Raw genomic sequence first — 22932 nt, forward strand, 5'->3', positions numbered from 1 at the left:
GAGGTCCTGGGCTGGTGTGGTTACACGTGGTCTGCGGTTGTGAGGCTGGTTGGATGTACTGCCAAATTCTCTGAAACGCCTTTGGAGACGGCTTATGGTAGAGACATGAACATTCAATACATGAGCAACAGCTCTGGTTGACATTTCTGCTGTCAGCATGCCAATTGCACGCTCCCTCAAATCTTGCGACATCTGTGGCATTGTGCTGTGTGATAAAACTGCACCTTTCAGAGTGGCCTTTTATTGTGGGCAGTCTAAGGCACACATGTGCACTAATCATGGTGTCTAATCAGCATCTTGGTATGGCACACCTGTGAGGTGGGATGGATTATCTCAGCAAAGGAGAAGTGCTCACTATCACAGATTTAGACTGGTTTGTGAACAATATTTGAGGGAAATGGTGATATTGTGTATGTGGAAAAAATTTTAGATCTTTGAGTTCATCTCATACAAAATGGGAGCAAAACCAAAAGTGTTGCGTTTATATTTTTGTTGAGTATATTCACATATTCTCTGCCTTGGTAACAGCACAAGGCTGTACAGCAAAAATTCAGAGTGGGCAATTGAGTAATGGCAGCATTGCATAAGCAACTCAAAAACAGTATACATGATCTTGTAACTCATTGTGTTAAAGGATTGCACATTGGAGGAGTAACAGGAATACAGAGGACAGGAAGGAGAGAACGGTAGTAGCCACTTAACCAGTCTTGATCAGTATCCCTGGCATTTTTATTTGTGTATTTATATTTGCAAACAATTTTTTTTTAACTTTCAATTTTGATACTCTGTGTGCTTCTTACCCTGTGTGCTGCTGGAATCTCAATGTCCCTGAGGGCATCTTCCCAAGGGATCAATAAAGTTCAATCAAATCTAATTGAGAGTAAAATGGCAGCTTTGTTGCACCACATCAATGGCCAAGCAACTTTTTTTAAACTATGTAATAACACATAGATGTGTCTGCCACCTGTTGGATTAATTGTTGATGCTCAATGGTTTATGGAACATTACAAAGAAATGTGGTTGAACTTACATATAGTTTGTCTGCTACCTGCCAAACACTGACTGGCCACATCATTAACTTGTCTAAGCTCCACTGATCCCTACCAACAAGTTAAGTTTTTTTTTTTACCTACTACTGTACATGGGTACATATGAGACAAAATATACAACTGAACAGGGACGTAAAACTAGAATTACAGAATGGATAGAACATGCGGCTGGGGATGATACCAAAACTTTTGTTCTGCACTGCAAATGAGGGACAGAAAACACTTAACACTGTTCAAGAACCTTTACAAACCTTTGCAACACCTATGTTTCAGAACATTGATCCTGAATCCATACCAAAAGGAAGAATGGTTTTGAAAAATACTTAGAAAACAATAATTTGCACCCTCTGGTGGTGAAACATAACATATAAGCGAATGAACGGCTACTCAGTGCAGGGCCTGTAAGCATTTGTATCTACATTTATAATAAATTTAAATTTCAGTGTAGAATATTAAATGCATGTAGTCTTGGAGCAGCATCTTGTACACCAAAGTAGATGTGTTTACCTCCCGCTAGATGTTGCCATGCAAACAGCTGTCTAAAAAAGCACCATCTTTACTGTGGGTGTGCAAAAGTCCTCACAGCTCCTCTGTAAAAAATACCCAACATGTGGTACACAATATCAAGTGTTTTCAGGGGCACATGATAATATCTTGCAAAATGTAGTCTTGTGATATGCATCATAAAGCACAAACGTGCACCACCTCCAGACAGTGTGAGCTGACGAGTGTCATTTTACATTTAACTGTTTGTTTGACATGACAGTGGATTACTGACCATATGAGGACTAATAGTCTAGTTTCTAACCAAACAACAAATATAGCAATCCAGCATTGGACAAATTTCAGTTCTTGAAAAATCAAATGATTTTAATGAGTCATGCTATTAAGACACCCCCCCCCCCCCCCCAAAAAAAGCGAGAAGACATCCAGTATTTTTTTTTACCTCTTCTGTGCAATACCAAAAGATATATTCAACTTGTAAAGTCATCTTCATGTCTTTTGTGCTGTTTTTTTTTGTTTGTTTTTTTTTTAGTCCAACCACTTCACAGGAAATAAGATTGCTGCATTCAAAGCACCCTGACTTCTACACTTCTTCTTATGCCATCTATTTTTTTGGTAAAGTGATGCATTATATGCAGGCACTTAAAAAAAGGAAGCGGGGAGCTTAATACATATCAACACCCCCCCAATACACACACACACACACACACACACACACACACACACACACACTCTTTAATAAAAACAAACAAACATAGTGCACCTTATAAATAAGACAAAATAAAAAGTACTGACCAACAGTCACAGCCTCACTACAGCAGCATGCTGGTTCCACCGAGTCCGTCACTGCGTTCAAACACCCGGTGAAGTTTTACGTTTGCTCCCTCCACACTTGCTGCAGCAGCAGTGCCTCTCCCAAATGGACCTTCTGGTGTCGCTTCAGATTCTCCCCCCGACTGAAGCTTTTTCCGCACTGGTTACAATAGTACGGTTTCTCCCCTGTGTGAACCCTCTTGTGTTTCTTCAAGTCTCCGGCTTGAGTGAAGCACCTTCCACACTGCGCGCAGCCGTATGGCCTCTCCCCTGTGTGACACCGCTGGTGGATTCTCAAGTTCCCCATCCGGCTGAAGGTCTTTCCGCATACGAAACATCGGTGCAGCTCATCTCTTCCATTAAACACAGCCCTGTTAGTTTTTGCAAGGGCGCGTCTCGTGGATATGGTGTGGTTCGAGTGAACAAAGACAGGTCTTTGAGGTTCGGTGCTAACTTGAGGACTGTGCGTCTCTGTGGAGTTTTGTTGAGTGGAGATGCAGCTGAAACCCTCACTGCCGTTGAAACGTCCTTCAAGAGGTTGTGGTTGTGTTGGCAGAGATTCGTTTTTGATGGCAGCCAGGTTCACCCCATGACGGATGCTTGAGTGAGGAATTCCAGGATTTTGGGAGTCAGCACTGAGTGGAACGTGTGGTGTGTCGACAATCATCACCTCTGGTTGTGTTTGACAAGGTTTCACTGAGGTTTGTGGACATTTGCTCTCAACAGGTGGTTCAGTGTCTCTGCAGTGGTGCTGTCCTGCAGATTCTTGCTTCAAATCATCATCAGGTTTGTGGCTGTTTATTGTTTTTTGTTGTAGTTCAGGGAGTTCTGGGTTTTCCCTTTGACTGAGGCTGAAATGCCCATCTGGAGCCTGTGGGTCTGCTTTGTCTTTGGATGACAGGCCATTTGGTGGTATAAAAACTGAAATTACAGTATGTCAAATGAAAAAAGTAATACTTTGCAATGTAATATTTGTGGGAATCTGTCAGGCATTGTTTATAAACTAAAGCTGCCTTGACACTTGCACAAATTTGATCCACGCACTCGTACACAATCTGCTGAACCAGAGAGTAAACTCGATGCAAACTGTTGTAAACTGTGCGTGGCTTCGTGCAAGTGCACAAAGAAAATTTTAAAATGTTCAAAATCTCTGTCTCGCATTAATTATGTGAACTTCACTATAACACTGGGCAAACAATTAAAAAACAGTGTGAATGCGAGTCATTGCTCCATCACAGCACAGCAAAGCTCATCTGAACGATAACTAGATATTAAATCTATAATAAACATAATTTTACATCTACTCATAAGTTTGAATGAATATGCAACTGTTTTACCAAGGTATTACAATAACATTACAAATAATTACCTTTTAGGCTGTTCCAAATGTGTTCTCTGCCTCATGAAGCGCACGAGACAGAAAGAGAGAAAAAATCTGCTGCTGAAATGGTCCTCTGTGATTCCGGAAGCGATTACTGGTGTTTTCATCAGCCAAACTCAGAGAAAATGATTAATATGCTATGAAATAATCATTTTATGCAGCATCCAACTGCGCAAAGTGTGGCATCCAGCTGGGAACACAGCGAGTAGCATTGTCACAACAAACTGCACGGCAGTGCAGGGTTAAACGTGTGCAAGTGTCAGGGCATCTTAAGGCTGGACAATTGTCTTTACATGAAATTACAATACAGGAATGCAACAGTCTCAATTAATGCTTCATGTTGCACAGACCTTGGTGCACCTCAGTCTTTGCATCAAATGATCCGTGGTAGGAATCCTGCACATCACTCACAATATCGCTATTTTAGCCCACAAGCTAGTACCAAGTAGACCAACTACAAGGTGAAGTTATCTGTAAGCATTACTACTTTTTTAACATTAATCGACCTCAGAGATAAAGTGACTGACACCAAGTACTATTGCTCCAGGTGTGCAAACTGTGCTGGATAGGACAGGAGTAAAAGCAGGCTTCCAATTTCAGGAACTTCACATACAGTAGTGTTCAGAATAATAGTAATGCAATGTGACTATAAAGATTAATCCAGGTTTTGAGTATATTTCTGATTGTTACATGGGAAACAAGGTACCAGTAGATTCAGTAGATTCTCACAAATCCAACAAGACCAAGCATTCATGATATGCACACTCTTAAGGCTATGAAACTGGGCTATTATTAAAAAAAGTAGAAAAGGGGGTGTTCACAATAATAGTAGTGAGGCATTCAGTCAGTGAGTTTGTAAATTTTGTGGAACAAACAGGTGTGAATCAGGTGTTCCCTATGTAAGGATGAAGCCAGCATCTATTGAACATGCTTTTCTCTTTGAAAGCCTGAGGAAAATGGGATGTTCAAGACATTGTTCAGAAGAACAGCGTAGTTTGATTAAAAAGTTGATTGGAGAGGGGAAAACTTATACGCAGGTGCATAAAATTATAGGCTGTTCATCTACAATGATCTCCAATGCTTTAAAATGGACAAAAAAACCCAGAGATGCGTGGAAGAAAACAGAAAACAACCATCAAAATGGATAGAAGAATAACCAGAATGGCAAAGGCTCACCCATTAATCAGCTCCAGGATGATCAAAGACAGTCTGGAGTTACCTGTGAGTGTTGTGACAGTTAGAAGACGCCTGTGTGAAGCTAATTTATTTGCAAGAATCCCCCACAAAGTCCCTCTGTTAAATAAAAGACGTGCAGAAGAGGTTACAATTTGCCAAAGAACACATCAACTGGCCTAAAGAGAAATGGAGGAATATTTGTGGACTGATGAGAGTAAAATTGTTCTTTTTGGGTCCAAGGGCTGCAGACAGTTTGTGAGATGACCCCCAAACTCTCAATTCAAGCCACAGTTCACAGTGAAGACAGTGAAGCATGGTGGTGCAAGCATCATGATATGGGCATGTTTCTCCTACTATGGTTTTGGGCCTATATATTGCATACCAGGTATCATGGATCAGTTTGGATATGTCAAAATACTTGAAGAGGTTGCCTTATGCTGAAGAGGACATGCCCTTGAAATGGGTGTTTCAACAAATGACCCCAAACACACTAGTAAATGAGCAAAATCTTGGTTCCAAACCAACAAAACTAATGCCTCGCAGATGTGAAGAAATCATGAAAAACTGTGGTTATACAACTAAATACTAGTTTAGTGTTTCACAGGATTGCTAAAAAAAGCAGTTTGAACATAAGTTTTGAGATTGTAGCGTCAACAGCAGATGCTACTATTATTGTGAAGACCCCCTTTTCTATTTCTTTTTTTTTACTAATAGCCCAATTTCATAGCCTTAAGAGTGTGCATATCATGAATGTTTGGTCTTGTTGGATTTGTGAGAATTTACTGGTACCTTGTTTCCCATGTAACAATAAGAAATATACTCAAAACCTGGATTAATCTTTTTAGTCACATAGCACTACTATTATTCTGAACACTACTGTATCTCTAAACTGAACCACCACAAACTAGTTTGGCCATTTGCCTGGGAAAAGTGAAATGAAAAGTCAATGGCAATATCACTAAATCTGATTACACTTTAACAGAATGGGATTCAAACTCATAATGCTGTCCCACTTCACTGTGAAAATTTCTGGCCAAATCATCCAGCCCAACTGTGCACAATTGTTGACTGTTCATACGCACATGTGTTCTCTCTCATAATCTTGTCCTGAAGTTCCTGCAGCCTTCTCTTCAAACTCTCATTCTCTCTCTGTGTTCTTGCCGTTTTCTCCTGGTACTCTGTCACCGTCTCCTTCACCACCATCAGCACCTCCTGCACTGCTTCACTTAAAAGCTTTGCCACACGAGCATTCAAACGTTCAAGTTTCGACATCCTGAAACAAAAGTAATTTGAGGAAGAGCTAGTTTTTATTTGATTAAATAAACACACACATGCTCTCCAAAAGAAGCTACTTTGAGAAATTGCGGAATGTAATCTAAGCGCTAACTGGAACAACAACTGAGAATTTCCAGATGAATGATGCGATAAAGAGCATATATACATATATACATGGGTGATTCTTTGACTACGGGCACTATTGGCCTTGTAAATGTAATTTCCACCACACCATTGACTTACAATATAAAGTGCCTTGGGGCAACTGTTTGTTGTGATTTGGCGCTATATACATGTGCTCTGATGTCACTGTTTATCTCCATAGAAACTACCCAAACAATCTTTCATACAAACTGTTTAAAGGGGCATTACAGTGTTGTGGTGGAAATTATGGCAATAGTGTGGGACAACTACATTTCGTTTTAAAAAAATCACAACAGTTGTATGACACTGAATACCCCAATTATGTTTTGATTATTTTACTGATATTTTATTCAGAGATATTTGAAAACATTAGAAAAAACATTTGTTTACTATTCATTTTTATCATTGAAGATCATAAGTCTGGGTGTAGGACAAGCACAAAACGGCAATATTTGCATATAATGATGCTGAAAAAAGGTGAAAAAGTCATCACAGACTACTAGGACAAATTTCTTAAAACACTTTCATTGTAAAGATAACTATAAAAGTGTGAAATTTCCCCTTTTTTCTTTTTTTCATAAAATATGATCAAGGGACATAAAAGTGCCCGTAGTCTAAGAATCACCCACATACACCTTCAACCACTTATCCAGGATTGGGTCACAGGGGCAACAACTCCAGCAGGGGACCCCAAACTTCCCAGGTGACATTAACCATCTGTGACTGGTGGATCCCGAGGCATTCCCAGGCCAGTGTGGAGACATAATCTCTCCACCTGGTGGAGAGATTATGGAGCTGGACGTGCCTGGAACACCTCCCTACGAAGGGGCCCAGGGGGGCATCCTTACCAGATGCTCGAACCACCTCAGCTGGCTTCTTTCAACGTGAAGAAGCAGCAGCTCTACTCTGAGCTCCTCAGAAATGACTGTGCTTCTCACCTTTTCTCTAAGGGAGACCCCATCCACCCTCCTGAGGAAACCCATTTCAGGTGCTTGTACCTGCTATCTAGTTCTTTCAGTCATGACCCAACCCTCATGACCATCGGTGAGAGTAGGAACCAAGATTGACCAGTAGATCGAGAGTGTCGCCTTTTGGCTTAGCTCCCTTTTCGTCACAACAGTACAGTAAAGCGAATGCAATACCATCCCTACTGCGACAATTCTCTGGCCAATCGCACACTCCATCGTCCCCTTACTCAGGAACAAAACACCGAGGTACTGGAACTCCTTCACTAGTACTTCCTGGCCTAGGCAGTCGATCAGTTGGTTTCCTGCCGAGAACCATGGCCTCAGATATAGAGGTGCTGATCCTCATCCCAGCCGCTCCACACAAGGCTGTGAACTGATCCAGTGAGTGCTGGAGATCCCCCTCAAACAGGATCTCTGTTCACCTAGTATGGCAATTAGTTGTGTCCATTGCTTTCTTTCTGCTTCAATATGACGTTTTTTTTTTTTTTTTTTTGGTTACTTTCCTAGTCAAGGTTGGTACCCATACAGCTGAGTGGACTGGGTCGATAAGACAAGATGACGGAAAACAAATGCAATTCTATTGGTAATTCAGCTCCTTATCTGCTCTACATGAAACAAAACTTAAATGTAAATAAATAAATATATAAAATTAAATTCAGGAGGGCTACACCTTTAAACAGTCGAGATTACACGCCGCGTTTCTTATTTTGGTCCAAGAACAATATTTGCAGACATATTAAAAGAAGTGAAGAGTAGCCAGGAAACCATTATAACAAGTACCTGGAAGCTAGCGGATGGGTAGGTGAAGTTAGCTACATTAGCAAGTAACTCCGATTTCCTTTGAGACGTCAAGCAGTTTCACTACAAGAAAAAAAAAAAACAGTTTTTCTTCTGGTGATTTTTAATCAAATTTCGTTGTTGAAGATATTAAACTATTTAAAAAACACAAGCACAGCGAGTACACCAAAAGCACATCGCCTTTAGGTAATTTTCAAAATAAAAGTCTTCTTCTTCTTCTGCAATTTAAATGCGAGTTGCAACCGGCAACAAGGATGCATTACTGCCACCTATAATTTGGGAGTGTAGATCAAGAGGATAGTTTTATCAATGTAATTTAATAAACTAATTATTACCTAACAAAAAGTATCTTTTGACTGATCCAATTCTAGTTCTGACCTTAGTGATTTTCGGCATCGCCGTTCATTCAAATTAATGGGTTATTGAGTTTATATTAGTAGAATATATACTCTATATTATATAGCGATTTGAAGCAACTTAAGAATATATTGTTTAAGTGAGCTAAAATAAAGAATAGCAAAAGTAATTTACAAATACAACAAAAACTGCTCAGCTGATTCAGAAATTTATTCCAAAAATTGTTAAATTATCGATCAGCAGCTGCCACATCTTCTGCTTTTGCCCTTTTCTTAGTGAATTCTCAACTGTTCCACCGACTAACATGAAAGAGGTCAAATGAATGTTTAACACTTATGTAGATGCATTACTTTTCTTATATATTTATTCAGTCTTTTGTAAAAGGCCACCTTTTTAAAATGGTTTTCCTTGTTCTTTTTAAATTGTCAGTCAACATTCAACAAGCAACAATGGGAAGCATGAGATAATTAGACTGTGGCTACACTCGGTTCTCAACTCAACTCAAATAGGCACATTAAATCGCAAAAAAAAAAATCACTTTTTCACATAATACTGACTACTTATTAATTATGGTACTTAGTGAGGGAGTAGTTTGTGACCACAGGATCCACTTTTTGATTTTCCCACTTTTGCAAACCAGACTGGTGTCCAGTCACACAGTGTTTGTACTCTACAAATGTTTATTTTTCACAGTTAAAAGGCACATGCTACGTTACATGTAAAAAAAAAAAACAAAAAAAAAAAAGATGGATTTAATGCTCTGATGTGTGAGATTCGATTTATTATTTTTTTATTATTATTACTTTAATAATAAAAAAAATCTGGCTCTGCAGATGTACTGCAGAGTACATGACAATACAAAGAATGGCTAGTAATCACCCAATAATGAAATGATTGTTTCAAAAAACCCAATTAAATACCTGGTTCTCTTATAAATTAGCATATTTTTTATTTTAAAAGTTTTTATTATTATTATTAACATCTTTATTTGTGAAATATTTCACATAAATACAACATAAAAATGGAACATAAAACAATAAAACAAATAGGTAAAAAAAATAAATAAAAATAATCTCCTCAGGAGCAAGATAGATCATAAATAATCCATTGCAATTCTTGTTTGTTTAAAAAAAAAATCCACCATTTACAAAATTATCTTTCATCTCAACAAGTTCTACAATTTGACCACAAACTCATACATCTTCCTCACTTGGTGCATTGTATCTATGAAAAACTGACAATAAATTGCCTACATTATTTGTTTTAACATCACAATGTGATATTTTCTACTTCTGAATAACAAATCTAAAATTATTGCCCATTCTTGAGCTGATATTGATACTGTTTCTAAATATGACTTACTGTATCATGCTCATGTCTGAGACTTGTTACAAAGAACTTAAGAAATCTCTTATGTAACATAACATTGGGCAGTAACAAACCTGTATTAATAGGCAAGTACCTGCTTTGACACATATTGGGGAGACCCCATAACTTACGCTGAGCTTTTCTAATAGCAACATATAATCGTTCACATTTCTTTGTATAGAAGGCACAATTCTGAAAACTGTAAAAACTGCAACAATATTGTTTGAATAAAGAATTTTTTACTTTTGAAGCAACAGTGTGAACATTTCCTAAAAAGGAATTAAACTTGACATTGAAATCACTGACATGTTTAACTAAATGGTTATTTCTGTCTTTAGAAATTGTATGACCAAGATAGTTCATCTCTAACTTCCTACCCATTTACATAGATAGAGGGATTAACATCGTCCCCAAAAACTATCAACTGGCTTTTGCTACCATTGAATACAACATCATGTTCATTTGCAAATTTTTCACAAACAGAAACCATCTTACGCAGTGCAAACTGAGGTGGTGCCAGCAAAAGGTAGATTTTTTTTTGGTACATTTAATGGGTTTAAATCCTTTACACTGCAATATACAGTGGGTGAGATTTAATGGTAAGTTGTCAACATGGAGTGGGGGAGGGGTGACAAAGGCTCTTGGGCCAGATTCGGCCCCAGGACCAGCAGTTAGAGACACCTGCACTTAAGGCAAAATCATTTTCTAAAAAAGACTGACTGCTCAACATTGATTACTCTTCCATTAGTATAACCTTCACCTTGGATTAGGCCTCATTTTGCACCTGTTAACAAATACCACATCAAGCATTCTCACTTTTCACACATCGGCTTCACAAATGAGTTTGCTGGTGCTTCTTCAAATTACTCGAATGACTAAAACCTCTGCCACAGTGCACGCACGCGAATGGCCTCTCTCCTGTGTGGTAGCGCAGATGCACAGTAAGGTAACCCGACTGACTGAACCTCTTGCCGCACACGGAGCAGCAGTACGGTTTCTCTCCCGTGTGCACTCTGGTGTGCTTCTTGTAGTCGCTCGCGTGCCTGAAGGTACGTCCGCACAGCGAACAGCCGTAATGTGTCCTGACGTATCTCTGCTGCCGTTTTGTGGCCGCTATGTCTGCCCTGTTGTTTGCTGGAGTACTCTGTTCTTTTTCCGCTGCGGTATTGTTGTATCTGTGAGCCACCATACTACTGCTCCCACCTGCCAGTGAATGTTCTGTACCATTTGGGGCCACACCGAAAACAATGCCCGAGTCCATGTAGAGTCCTGCACTGGCTTGAGAAGATGCTGTGTTTAATGTCCCAGATGCCTCGCAAAAATAATTTGGAGTGTGCAGGTCATTTTTATCCAGTTTAGGCTCTACTTTGATTTCTTCTGGCACAAAGGGCAGATGAGAATCTGGATCAGAGCCCTTTTCTGAGATTGGAACCACAATCATGTTTTTAGCATGGCTTGAAATCGGTGATGAAACTGTATTATTGCTTTCGTTCATTCTTTTAAGCGTTACTGGGTAGTTATCTCCACCCACATGTGGTCTTGCTGTACGATTAGAAGAGGCTAATGATGGAATTGTCACGGAGGCTTTGTGTGTATTTGCAGGACAAACAGAAATAAGTTGAACATCTTCTCCCAGCTCTGCTTTGTGTTTTAGCTCAAACGAAGGCGGCTCAACTTCAGCCCTCTGGGGTGCAGGAGAAACTGGTGGACAAATTCCTGCAAGGCAGTGAGGGACCAAATAAACATTTTATCTGATCAGTAGTTAATCTAGAGGCAAACAGTTGCACATTCTTACCCCTGCTCTCAGATCTGATCTGGTCCTGGAGCTCCTGCAGTTTCCTTTTCAGACTCTGGTTTTCTCTCTGGGTTCTGGCGGTTTTGTCCTGGTACTCGGACACTGTCTCTCTCACTGCGTCCAGCACCTCTTGCACCACTTTAGTCAGCAACTTGGCCACTCGGGCATTCAGCCGTTCAACTTTGGCCATATTGATCGACTGAAAAAAAAAATAATAATAATAATAAATATAAACATATATATATATACAGCTGATCAGATTCTATGCATGATAAAGCCTAATATGACCATGTTCTCAACTCTATAAATACTTGTGCAATGACCTCAGACTGACTAAATATTTAACTGAACTTATTATTTTGTTTAAGCTGAAAGTTTTCCTCCATTGATTAAAACGCAACTGCTGTATTTGAAAAGACACGTTTTGCCTATGTGATAGCCAGCAGACCTTGTTTGGCTGTTGGGGGTGAGGTTGGCCTTGATCTGAACCATGACAACACGTTCCAGAGTTTTAGGCAGGAATCGAAGAAGTTGGTCATGATGTTGAGGTTGAGACCAGTTTTTTGAGAATGGAGTGACACCAGCAACTTTAAGAGGTTGAGGGACAGAGCCATGAGTTTGACTTTGGTGATGAGTGGGGAGATGGACAAAAGATGGATGGGATGGGATCAATAGCCTGGGTGGAACCTTTTATTTCTGTTAGGAATTTAGACAGCTCCAGAGGGAACAAGAACTGAGGCAAGGCTGAGAGGTTGCGGAGGACGGGGCAGATCTAGAGGTCGGTGTAGACGTCAATTTTTGCTTGGGAAAAAATTAAAGTGTTGCATTTATCTACAGTGAAGGACATCAAGGTGTTGATAAGATTTACTGTGGAGAAGAGTATTTAAGTTGCTGGAGCTAGTGTTAAAGGTGGGAGTAATAGGTGGATCAGACTGGTGACAGCATCCTTGTAGAGTTGCAGGTTGTCAGTATACGTTTGAAGGTGTCAAACCGTTTTCTTGAAGAGTCTGCAGGGTTTCATGAGGTGTTGAAGGGGTGTACCCGGGTGAGGGGATGGGAACTGAGAACCTTTAGCTCTGGAAACAAGCACACTAACTCACCTGGCCACCAAGATGCCCAGGAACCACAAATGATTTAGAATATATACAAATAGGAAACGGATATTAAGGATTACCATTTGTAGTTCATGTTGGAGCAGTATGCCTCACGGCCAATTTGCTACTTTGCTAACTTCATATAATAATAATAATAGTAATTTCATATCTCCTTATACAAATAATGATAATAGTAATAACTTCATATTTCCTCTGGAATGCCATGATGCATACTGTTCTGCTTACCACGCAACACAGACAAATGTTTTACTTTTACGCATACCGTTTAATACAACGTGAGCACTCACCGCAGCTAAATGTCAAAATGCAACATCTTTCACTCAATCACATAACTTTACTGATCCACATTGAGGGAAACGGCTCGCCCATCTGGGGGCAGAGCTGGAGTGAATGCAGAAGAGGCAGAATGTGTTGTGTGTGTGGGGTCAGCTTGCAAGCTGAAGGTAGAAATTATCCATTCAGTGAAGGCATCTATTCAATACATCTAAAATTGAAGTCCAATTCCTGTCAGTTTTGAGTCTTCTGAGTTTGCTCCATGATAACCTGGGAAAAACTGGGAATTATAACCTAACATTCAGAATAATTTGATTCTTTAATGTTAAAAAAAATTACCAACCTTTTACACAATTAGTGGGAACAGTGATGAAAGCATGTATTGTGAAATATATCAAATCGTGATCTAGACATATTGTGGTATGTATTGTATTGTTGCACAAATGAATCATTACACCACAATTCATAGTTGGGTGATTCTTAGACTACGGGCACTTTTATGTCCCTTGATCATATTTTATGAAAAAAAGAAAAAAGGGGAAATTTCACACTTTTATAGTTATCTTTACAATGAAAGTGTTTTAAGAAATTTGTCCTAGTAGTCTGTGATGACTTTTTCACCTTTTTTCAGCATCATTATATGCAAATATTGCCGTTTTGTGCTTGTCCTACATCCAGACTTATGATCTTTAATGATAAAAATGAATAGTAAACAAACGTTCTTTCTAATGTTTTCAAATATCTCTGAATAAAATATCAGTAAAATAATCAAAACATAATTGGGGTATTCAGTGTCATACAACTGTTGTGATTTTTTTAAACGAAATGTAGTTGTCCCACACTATTGCCGTAATTTCCACCACAACACTGTAATGCCCCTTTAAACGGTTTGTATGAAAGATTGTTTGGATAAACAGTGACATCAGAGCACATGTATATAGCGCCAAATCACAACAAACAGTTGCCCCAAGGCACTTTATATTGTAAGGCAATGGTGTGGTGGAAATTACATTTACAAGGCCAATAGTGCCCGTAGTTAAAGAATCACCCAGTTCTGGAATGTTTCAAAAGCTTTGTAACACCCTTGTTTTGAAACATTGTTCCAAAGTCCTTATGAAAAGGAAGATTTTCAGAATTTTGCTTTGAATCCAGAGGTGCTCAGCACCTTCCTGGAGCTGGTAATGGTTGAGAATAGAACCTCAGTGGTTGTTCACCTTCTCATACACATGCAGTTTCAATTTATTGCAAATCCATAGGAGCTGAAAACTACATTTTGGGAGCATTTTAACTTAAACTGATCACATTTCAAACCTTTCAGAAATCCAATACAGGTAATTATCCTTAACGGAAAAACCCTACCGTAATTAGTAATGAAAAATATCGCAGTTACATTTTTTTTTTTATTCTTCCATGGACATGTTATCCAGACTTGTGCAAACCACGCCCCCTAAAGGTCACGTGGTCGTGGACTTCCCTTACATACATGAGCAGCAGACGCAATCTACATACAAGAATTATGAGACTTCAAAGATGTTTAACACGAAATCTCATTTAAGAATGTTCATAAGTTACATATTTGCTTATAAGTACAGAGACGTACTCCGAATGTATTTTTATAAAGTATGCTCATAACAAAAGCACCAACAGTGCCAGTCACAGACCCGACACAATCCTTTCGTAGAATATTTACTCACATTTTGGTAGACTTCGTGCAGTTAGTCGGACCAACGACCGTTACACAACAAAACACTGTTTAATAAACGGTCCCGTCTTCTTCTGTTTTTCAGAAGGACCGCTAGCGTGTTTGATGCATTACTGCCATCTAGTGGCGGCATTAACATTTTCTCTGAACTGAAAAAAAAGAAAAAAGAAAAAAAAAGACACGCCTGTTAGCACCAAAATAAAGGTGCCATCAAGTATTTTGCCTCGGTACAATCTTTATGAGCAGTTAAAAGAAGAGTACACCTTTTGCTCCCCAGTTTAGTTCAAGACCGATAGCTGACGCAACTCAACACAGCAGAGTTAGATTTGCAGAAAGATGAGCAATATGCACATAGATTCATGCCCTGGGTTCTGATGAGCACAAAACTTTTAGAAGCAGCGTTCCTCATTTTATTTTGTAACTGAGGTTCAGAACTTAAGTTTACCGTAGTAATAACCTCAGCAAGATTTTTAACCTACTCAAACTTAAAAAGTGCTTTAAGCTTTCACAAATTTACAATACTACATACCATTTGTTCAATCAAAGAAGCTTTCTAAGACTTTTCATACATGGCAGGAACAGTTCATACAGAAGAAGCTGTCACTTCTGTGGTGGCGGGGGCGCGGCAGCCCCGGGCTTATGGCTGTCCATCTAGCGCAGTTTCCTCAAACAGACTGAGCAGGTTTTTTGGTTCCAAGCTGGGACAGGGTAAAGCTTCGTCTGGCCGGAACCCGTTTTGTCGGCGTCGCTGTGAGAACTTGGTGGATTTCGTCCTGTCCATGTGAAGCCCATTATGGGCGGGACTCACGTCATGATTTGATGTGTGACAGGAGCCGTTTGACTGCATGCTGGAGGGAGTCTGTGGTGCGATATGGCAGGACAAATCACCAAGATCCAAGTGACTGGGTGTGTGCGCAGGGCTGAGATGAAAACGAACTGGTGAACATGTGAGCGGAGTGGACGTGCTCTCCAGAGACAGTTTGGATTTAACTCTGACACATGAGGGGGGGGAGGAAAGGTGAAATCACATATGTAACAGAGCAACACCTTTCAGAACTTCAAACATCTGCACAGTATAATCAAATGTAGCAAATTTGACAGCAATACACAAATAACTTTTGGAGTTCTTACATACACTTGGCTCCAGAGACTCAGCCCCCAGTGGCCAAAATTAGAATTAAAATGTGCCCTGTGTCTAGCTTGTTAAAAAGGCTGACCTTGAGATCTCATATATACACAAGTTGTCTGACTGAGCCCTCTAGTGGCCTCAACTGGAAAAGCTGCATAACTTCAATTTGAGTTAGCTATATTCTCAGTAATCATTGTCTACCTGTGTAAGAAAGTGGGTGAAAGCTCTGGATCCGCAGGATCGGGCAGAAACACTGCATCATCCTCTGTGCTGCCAGAGTCCTCATGCAGCGTGCTGTTGGACAGGGTCAAATCCATGTCCCAGCTGCTTTTAGGAGGTGTGCACGGCACCGGTGTGGTCCAAGGAGGGAGGAAGGACAAGTGAAGGGAGGAGATGAGTTGCCAACCAAAGCACACTACCAGCTGGGGGGCAGAAATATTTTATTATATGTGGCAAATTTTCATTGCAACCTCCAAGGACGAGTCCATATACATTTAGCTGTTTCAGATGTACACTACGCTATATGATGTATTTGCAATATTTCGTTAGTGCTGGATTTGGTTTCAATCGGTAAAAACAGACTGGGAGCTATTTGGATCTACACCCGGTACCTCAGATGTCTACAGAGCCATGTCAGACCTTTCTAGACACCGCTTTGTAAAATATCTCAGACTCCTCACCTGGAACAAGGAAGCCAGTGTTAGCATGGCCTCCGTGAGCGTGAGGTAGAGGCGCCTCTTCCACCTGCGCCTCTTCACAGAAGGGAGGGAAAGCAGCTCGGAGACTGTCGCTCTCTTGGACGTATCTGGCTCCAGCATCATCTGCAGGACTGTCTGAAGCTCAGGTGAAAGAGCTACAAATATGTCAGATGAAGCAATTAGTCGGAACAACAGAAAAACAATCAAATAGAGAACAGGCTCATCTTTGAAGTAATTTAAAAGAGACAATCTGCTTAAACTTATTTTAAACTGTTCTGTGTCAAAACAAGACGGGTCTAAACTTTTTTTAAATGGGTTGAAATGTATTTTAAACCTAACTACAAATTTTAAAAGCTCTTAAAATTGATCAACAAAGAGACATGTTTGGACTGGATTTACATAGTACAAAGTACAACAATGTGTTTTGAACAAAATACAAAATGAACCACCTGAGTATTGGCGTTTTAATGGCTGCTTGAACGACAAAAACATTTTTCCAATATTTCATATACTAAATTATGAATTGTGGAAAATATACATATAAATAATGAAAAAGTTAATAATAGTAAAAAAAAAAAAATTGAAAATAGTAAAAACTAAATGAATAATGAAAATAGCAATATTTTGCAGCCATAAAAATCATTTAAAAAGCCATTTAAATCAGAGTGGGTCTTACTGCTGGTAAACTCTGAGGGGAGGCAGCCTTTTCTGAGCTGCTGCCAACCGTCTCCACCGTTGGGAACTTCAATATTACAAGCAAGCTCCAGAAGAGAAACACCCAAACTAGATAAAAATGATGAGACAACATATCAATCAGCACAGGCAACTCCACATTATATCGTACTTATGACTTAAAGCCACAGCATCTTCACCTGAAAACGTCAGCAGCAGGTCCATACTCCCCACGGAGCAGCTCTGGGGCCATGTATCTAGGATCTCCCTCCTGCAGATCCTCTTTCACTTTACCCCCTGCAGAATCCGAAGCCTGCCTGACATCAAACAATAGCCCAAAGTCTCCCAGCTTGAGTCGGCCGGAGTCGGTCATGAGGACATTCGCGGGCTTCAGGTCCAGATGCACAAAACCGTGGGAGTGCAAGTGCTGCAGTGCAGAAAGGAGGTCGCACAGGTAGGCCCACGCTGCAGGCTCATCTTAGGTGGAAAATGTGAAAAGAAAGCCGCCAGCAGTTGGTAAATTTAATCACCATCAGAGGCACAATTATAACCAACGAATGAATGTGCATGAGCATCCGTTTCTGACAAACCTGGACCAGGAGGCTGGTTCTCAGCATGGATCAGGAGGTTAGTGCTGCACAGCTCAGTCTGGATGTACAGTCTGCCGCACTCCTCCCACGCTGCCACAAAGTTCAGGATATGAGGGTGTGGACACAAACGCTCATGGTTCCTGGCCTCCTTTATACTCTGGTTCCGCTCGCTGTTGCCCCTGAATCGATTAGCCGACCGCTTGATTGCGTAACGGCGCCTGTCCCTGTTGTTCAGCACCTACAAAAATTTAATAACATCTCAATGAAGATGAAGGTTGCAGTGAGAAAATAACTGACGAAAACAGTAAATTCACGCTACACAGATGGGCAACAACACAAAGGAAAAACCTGAACAGATGAGTGGAGGCGCAATGGATGAAGACACTTCCACACAGATTCATTCAGGCACACATACAGGTTTTCTCATCTTCTCACCTCATAGACCTCACCAAAGGAGCCCCTTCCTATGAGGCCCAAGTTCGTGAAGCACTGATTGAAATAAGTCTGCTGCTTGCTTGGATCATATTCAGAATTTGGAGGGGGAGACTTGCTAAGAGACTCAGATAAGGGCGTCCATGGAGATAAGTGCTGGGAGAACACCCGGCTCACAGGGGGGCATCCTTTAGATGGCGGGTGAGGGGGCACAGTATGAGCGAGTCGGATAGGGGAGACAGATGAAGAAACATGGGATGAGGAGAAATCCCTATGGCGCTTTTTCAGGGAGAAGGACTGCTCTGCATGGGAGAAGTAGATCGGAAGAGGGAGAGGAACCCTTGATACTTTGGTTTCCACGGTTACTGACATTACAGCGGCCCACTTTTTGACCCGTTTCTTCTCTTCGAGGATGGTGAGCTGCAACATTCACAACAAATAAATGAGTAATTAGTTCCAAGTTAAATGGACTGCATCATGCAAAATCAATTTCTAATTATCAGTTTGCAGTTAAATAATGTTGGGGTTTCATGTTAAAAATCCTCAGCATTACACAATTCCGTGCTTGTGCATGGAGGAAATATTCTTCTAAGAGCAATAATGCAAGTCTTATTGGGTTGTTTTATGTTGCAATTTGTTGGTGGTGTGTGCCAGATGTCAATCCAGATGTTTCATTACTTTCAACGAAAGGATTGTTTGGAAAAACAACATGATAGGTCATGGTGTAAGACATTTAAAATGTTACTCTTGCTACAAGTGTAAGGACAAACAAGACACTGATTTACAACCCCAATTCCAATGAAGCTGGGACGTTGTGTAAAATGTAAATAAAAACAGAATACAATGATTTTCATATCCTCTTCATCCTATATTCAATTGAATACATCACAAAGACAAGATATTTAATGTTCAAACTGTTGAACTTTTTTGTTTTTGTGCAAATATTTGCTCATTTTGAAATGGATGCCTGTAACACATTTCAAAAAAGCTGGGACAGTGGTATGTTTACCACTGTGTTACATCACCTTTCCTTCTAACAACACTCAATAAGCATTTGGGAACTGAGGACACTAATTGTTGAAGCTTTGTAGGTGGAATTCTTTCTTTCCCATTCTTGCTTGATGTACGACTTCAGTTGTTCAACAGTCCGGGGTCTCCGTTGTTGATTTTTCATAATGCGCCACACATTTTCAATGGGCGACAGGTCTGAACTGCAGGCAGGCCAGTCCAGTACCCGCACTCTTTTACGACGAAGCCACACCGTTGTGTAACACGTGCAGAATGTGGCTTGGCATTGTCTTGCTGAAATAAGCAGGGACGTCCCTGAAAAAACATTGCTTGGATGGCAGCATGTGTTGCTCCAAAACCTGGATCAACCTTTCAGAATAGACGGTGCCGTTACAGATGTGTAAGTTCCCCATGTCATGGGCGCTAACACACGCCCATACCATTGCAGATGCTGGCTTTTGAACTTTATGCTGGTAACAATCTGGATGGTCTTTTTCCTCTTTTGTCTGGAGGACACAATGTCCATGATTCCCAAAAACAATTTGAAATGTGGACTCATCAGACCACAGCACACTTTTCCACTTAGCTTCTGCCCATTTCAAATGAGCTCGAGCCCAGAGAAAGTGGCGGCATTTCTGGATGTTGTTAGGTATGGCTTTTGCTTTGCATGGTAGAGTTTTAACTTGCACTTGTAGATGTAGTGACAAACTGTGTTAACTGACAATGGTTTTCTGAAGTGCACTTGAGCCCTGCAGTAAGATCCTTTGCACAGTGATGTCGGTTTTTAATGCAGTGCCACCTGAGGGATCGAAGGCCACGGGCTTACGTGTAGAAAGTTCTCCAGATTCTCTGAATCTTCTGATTATATTATGGATTGTTGATGATGGAATCCCTAAATTCCTTGCAATTGAACATAGAGAAACATTGTTTTTAAACTGTTGAACTATTTTTTCCACACAGTTGCTCACAAAGTGGTGATCCTCGCCCCATCTTTGCTTGTGAACGGCTGAACCTTTTGGGGATACTCCTTTTATACCCAATCATGACACTCACCTGTTTCCAATTAGGTGTTCTTTGAGCATTCATCAACTTTTCCAGTCTTTTGTTGCCCCGTTCCAACATTTTTGAAACGTGTTGCAGGCATCCATTGCAAAATGAGCAAATATTTGCACAAAAACAAAAAAGTTTATCAGTCTGAACATTAAATATCTTGTGTTTGTGGTGTATTCAATTGAATATAGGTTGAAGAGGATTTGCAAATCATTATGTTCTGTTTTTATTTACATTTTACACAATGTCCCAACTTCATTGGAATTGGGGTTGTATCTCCAGAAACTGTCAAAATGAATAGCATTCGCAAGAGATTAATTTTTTATGGCAGCGGCTACCAGTACGTAGCCATACTGCAATTCCATTTGTACGTAGTGCTTCTGACTGGTCGATCTAGCTCACAAATATGAGGCTACATACCTTTACTTTTGTTTTCTATATGCACGCAGGAATCAAAATACATTTCCCAGTGACAGTCTCAAACAATTCCTCTTGTTCAAAACTGTCATATATGTATTTTATACTTGAAGTAGAACAAAGAAAATGCTTAACATGACTGGGATTTGAACCCATGACCTTTGGCTCAGACGTTCCATGCCTTAACATGCCACATAATCTTACACTTCTGCAATGGATCACAGATTGAAGTTATCATGTATACTGCATATGAATGGCTATGGGATAAACCCTAGCCCTATGGAATAATTAACATATGTACTGTATAGACAGTATTCTGTCAACATGGCTACGGATGGATAGCCACCTGAATTCTTTTAGTGCAGACACGCCCATCTTTCTGCTGGATAAATATGAATGACTGACATGTCACATGAAGCCGTAATTTATACATACAGTTTCTCTAACCTGTATCATTAACTATTAAAAATGGTGCTGGCGCTGAAAAAGCATGGATCCCTATCATACCTGTCATATTGAGGGATCACATATCAGCACTTTTAAGTCACTTACTGCAAATAACAGTGAAATAAGCACATTGGGGGTTTAACAAAAAGTACATTTCCCTGTATGCGGTGATGGATTATATATTACGATTGTTACAAACATTAGCAAGTCGATTTTAACTGTGTACTAGCATGAATAAAAACCAGTGGAACCCAAAACAGAGGAAAACACTTCTCAGTTTTACCATTCTAAAAACAAAATATTAGGTACATAATCTTTCGAGCATGTGATACAAGTGTCGTTTTTCTTTGACAGAAAACAAAACAATTATCATTCCTCCTCTGGAAAATAAACATCAGTTTGAAGCGCTCAGTTTATGTGTACCAACTAGCTGCGTTAGCTAACAGCGTTACAGAACAATATTCAAATTTCACAATATTTTGCAATGTCATTTTAAGATAACTAACAGGATTACTTCAGATGTCGTTTTCCGTACATTGACAATATAACGACAAATAAAGTGGTCGTAAATGTTACAAAACAAATCTACGGCTAACGTTAACTTAGCTCCACGCAGCTAGCTAAGCAAAATTTATAAACTACAGTCTGACAGTAGTTAGGTAACACCTACCATAAATCGATATTAACTAGTCTCGAGAAAACGGGACTAATTCAGCTAAAAGAGTCGCTGAATTGAAAACAGAGCGTCCACACTGAGTTCAAACATGTAGAAGCTCGCGCCAAATCCAGAAAGAGCCACGCAGTGCTGCGTAGACGTGTTTTGTAAATACGTCACGTGTGCGCAGGTACACAGAGATAAATAAAGGGGACGCTGAGCTCAATTCTGCGATATTTGCGTCCGCCATCTTGGGAGAGTGATTTTCACAATTTTTGTGACCTGCAGCTCTGCTAACTCAGCAACACCAAGAGCCACAACCCAACATTAAAGCCACCATCACGTTCCATGAAGATGTTTAACACGAGCAAACTGCACCAGGAGACACATTATTTTCCACAAGTGAGATGGTATTTATCTTATTTTCTGGAGTATAAGTCACTTTTTTCTATATTACCAGCTCTATAAATTGTGGTTATGAGTGAGATTTATCCTTTTATTGTTAGAGGGTTTTTTTTTGTTGTTGTTGTTGTTTTGTTTGTGATGTGATTCCTGGATAAGTCCTGTATAAATCCATCCAACCATCCATTTCCTTCCGCTTTATCCAGAGTCGGGTCGCAGGGGCAGCAGCTCAAGCAAAGCCGCCCAGACCTCCCGATCCACACACACCTCCCCCAGCTCCTCCGGGGGAACCCCAAGGCGTTCCCAAGCCAGCCGAGAGATGTAGTCCCTCCAGCGTGTCCTGGGTCTTCCCCGGGGCCTCCTCCCAGTGGGACGTGCCCGGAACATCTCTCCAGCGAGGCGTCCAGGGGGCATCCGGAAAAGATGCCCGAGCCACCTCAACTGACTCCTTTCGACGTGGAGGAGCAGTGGCTCGACTCCGAGCGCATATATATATATATATATATATATATATATATATATATATACATTCAACAAAAATATAAACGCAACACTTTTGGTTTTGCTCCATTGTCCATCGTGAGGTCCATCTGATCTTTCTCCAGGTATTTCTTACTAGTAGTACTGTACTGTTTTTCCTGATAGAGTGTGCAGGTTGTTTATCTATTTCTTGCACCCAAATGAAAAATTTTGCATTTCCCAATGTGAAGTGTA

The 22932-nt window shown here is 40.3% G+C and overlaps 2 protein-coding genes across 2 annotated transcripts; both read right to left on the minus strand.

Annotated features, from left to right (window-relative positions):
* Window positions 1-2337: 2337 nt before the first annotated feature.
* On the minus strand, window positions 2338-14785 carry LOC117530587 (zinc finger protein 91-like). Its single transcript, XM_034193476.1, has 5 exons — window positions 14711-14785; window positions 11629-11827; window positions 10670-11549; window positions 6006-6352; window positions 2338-3287 (listed from the first exon to the last, which is right to left on the minus strand). The coding sequence occupies exons 2-5, from the start codon at window positions 11816-11818 to the stop codon at window positions 2425-2427; spliced, it is 2280 nt and encodes a 759-aa protein (XP_034049367.1). The 5' UTR covers window positions 11819-11827; window positions 14711-14785; the 3' UTR covers window positions 2338-2424.
* Window positions 14786-14946: 161 nt separating this feature from the next.
* pkmyt1 (protein kinase, membrane associated tyrosine/threonine 1) lies at window positions 14947-21938 on the minus strand. Its single transcript, XM_034194672.1, has 8 exons — window positions 21832-21938; window positions 18243-18659; window positions 17808-18045; window positions 17418-17694; window positions 17222-17328; window positions 16528-16700; window positions 16049-16269; window positions 14947-15710 (listed from the first exon to the last, which is right to left on the minus strand). The coding sequence occupies exons 1-8, from the start codon at window positions 21832-21834 to the stop codon at window positions 15356-15358; spliced, it is 1791 nt and encodes a 596-aa protein (XP_034050563.1). The 5' UTR covers window positions 21835-21938; the 3' UTR covers window positions 14947-15355.
* Between the last annotated feature and the right edge of the window lie 994 nt (window positions 21939-22932).

This window comes from Thalassophryne amazonica, chromosome 18, assembly GCF_902500255.1.
Source record: "Thalassophryne amazonica chromosome 18, fThaAma1.1, whole genome shotgun sequence".
Taxonomy (NCBI): domain Eukaryota; kingdom Metazoa; phylum Chordata; class Actinopteri; order Batrachoidiformes; family Batrachoididae; genus Thalassophryne; species Thalassophryne amazonica.

Bases quoted from the DNA above. Each gene is read 5' to 3' on its own strand.
- LOC117530587 (XM_034193476.1), bottom strand. From the start codon at position 11,818: ATGGCCAAAGTTGAACGGCTGAATGCCCGAGTGGCCAAGTTGCTGACT. The intron at 6,353-10,669 runs GTGAAGCCGATG...GTATATATGCTC, and splicing joins AAGCACCAGCAAACTCATTT to TTTATCGCATCATTCATCTG. The intron at 3,288-6,005 runs GTGCGTATGAAC...CTGTAATTTCAG, and splicing joins GATTATGAGAGAGAACACAT to TTTTTATACCACCAAATGGC.
- pkmyt1 (XM_034194672.1), bottom strand. The intron at 17,695-17,807 runs GTTTGTCAGAAA...TTTCCACCTAAG, and splicing joins GAACCAGCCTCCTGGTCCAG to ATGAGCCTGCAGCGTGGGCC. The intron at 16,701-17,221 runs GTAAGACCCACT...ACATATTTGTAG, and splicing joins CCCCTCAGAGTTTACCAGCA to CTCTTTCACCTGAGCTTCAG.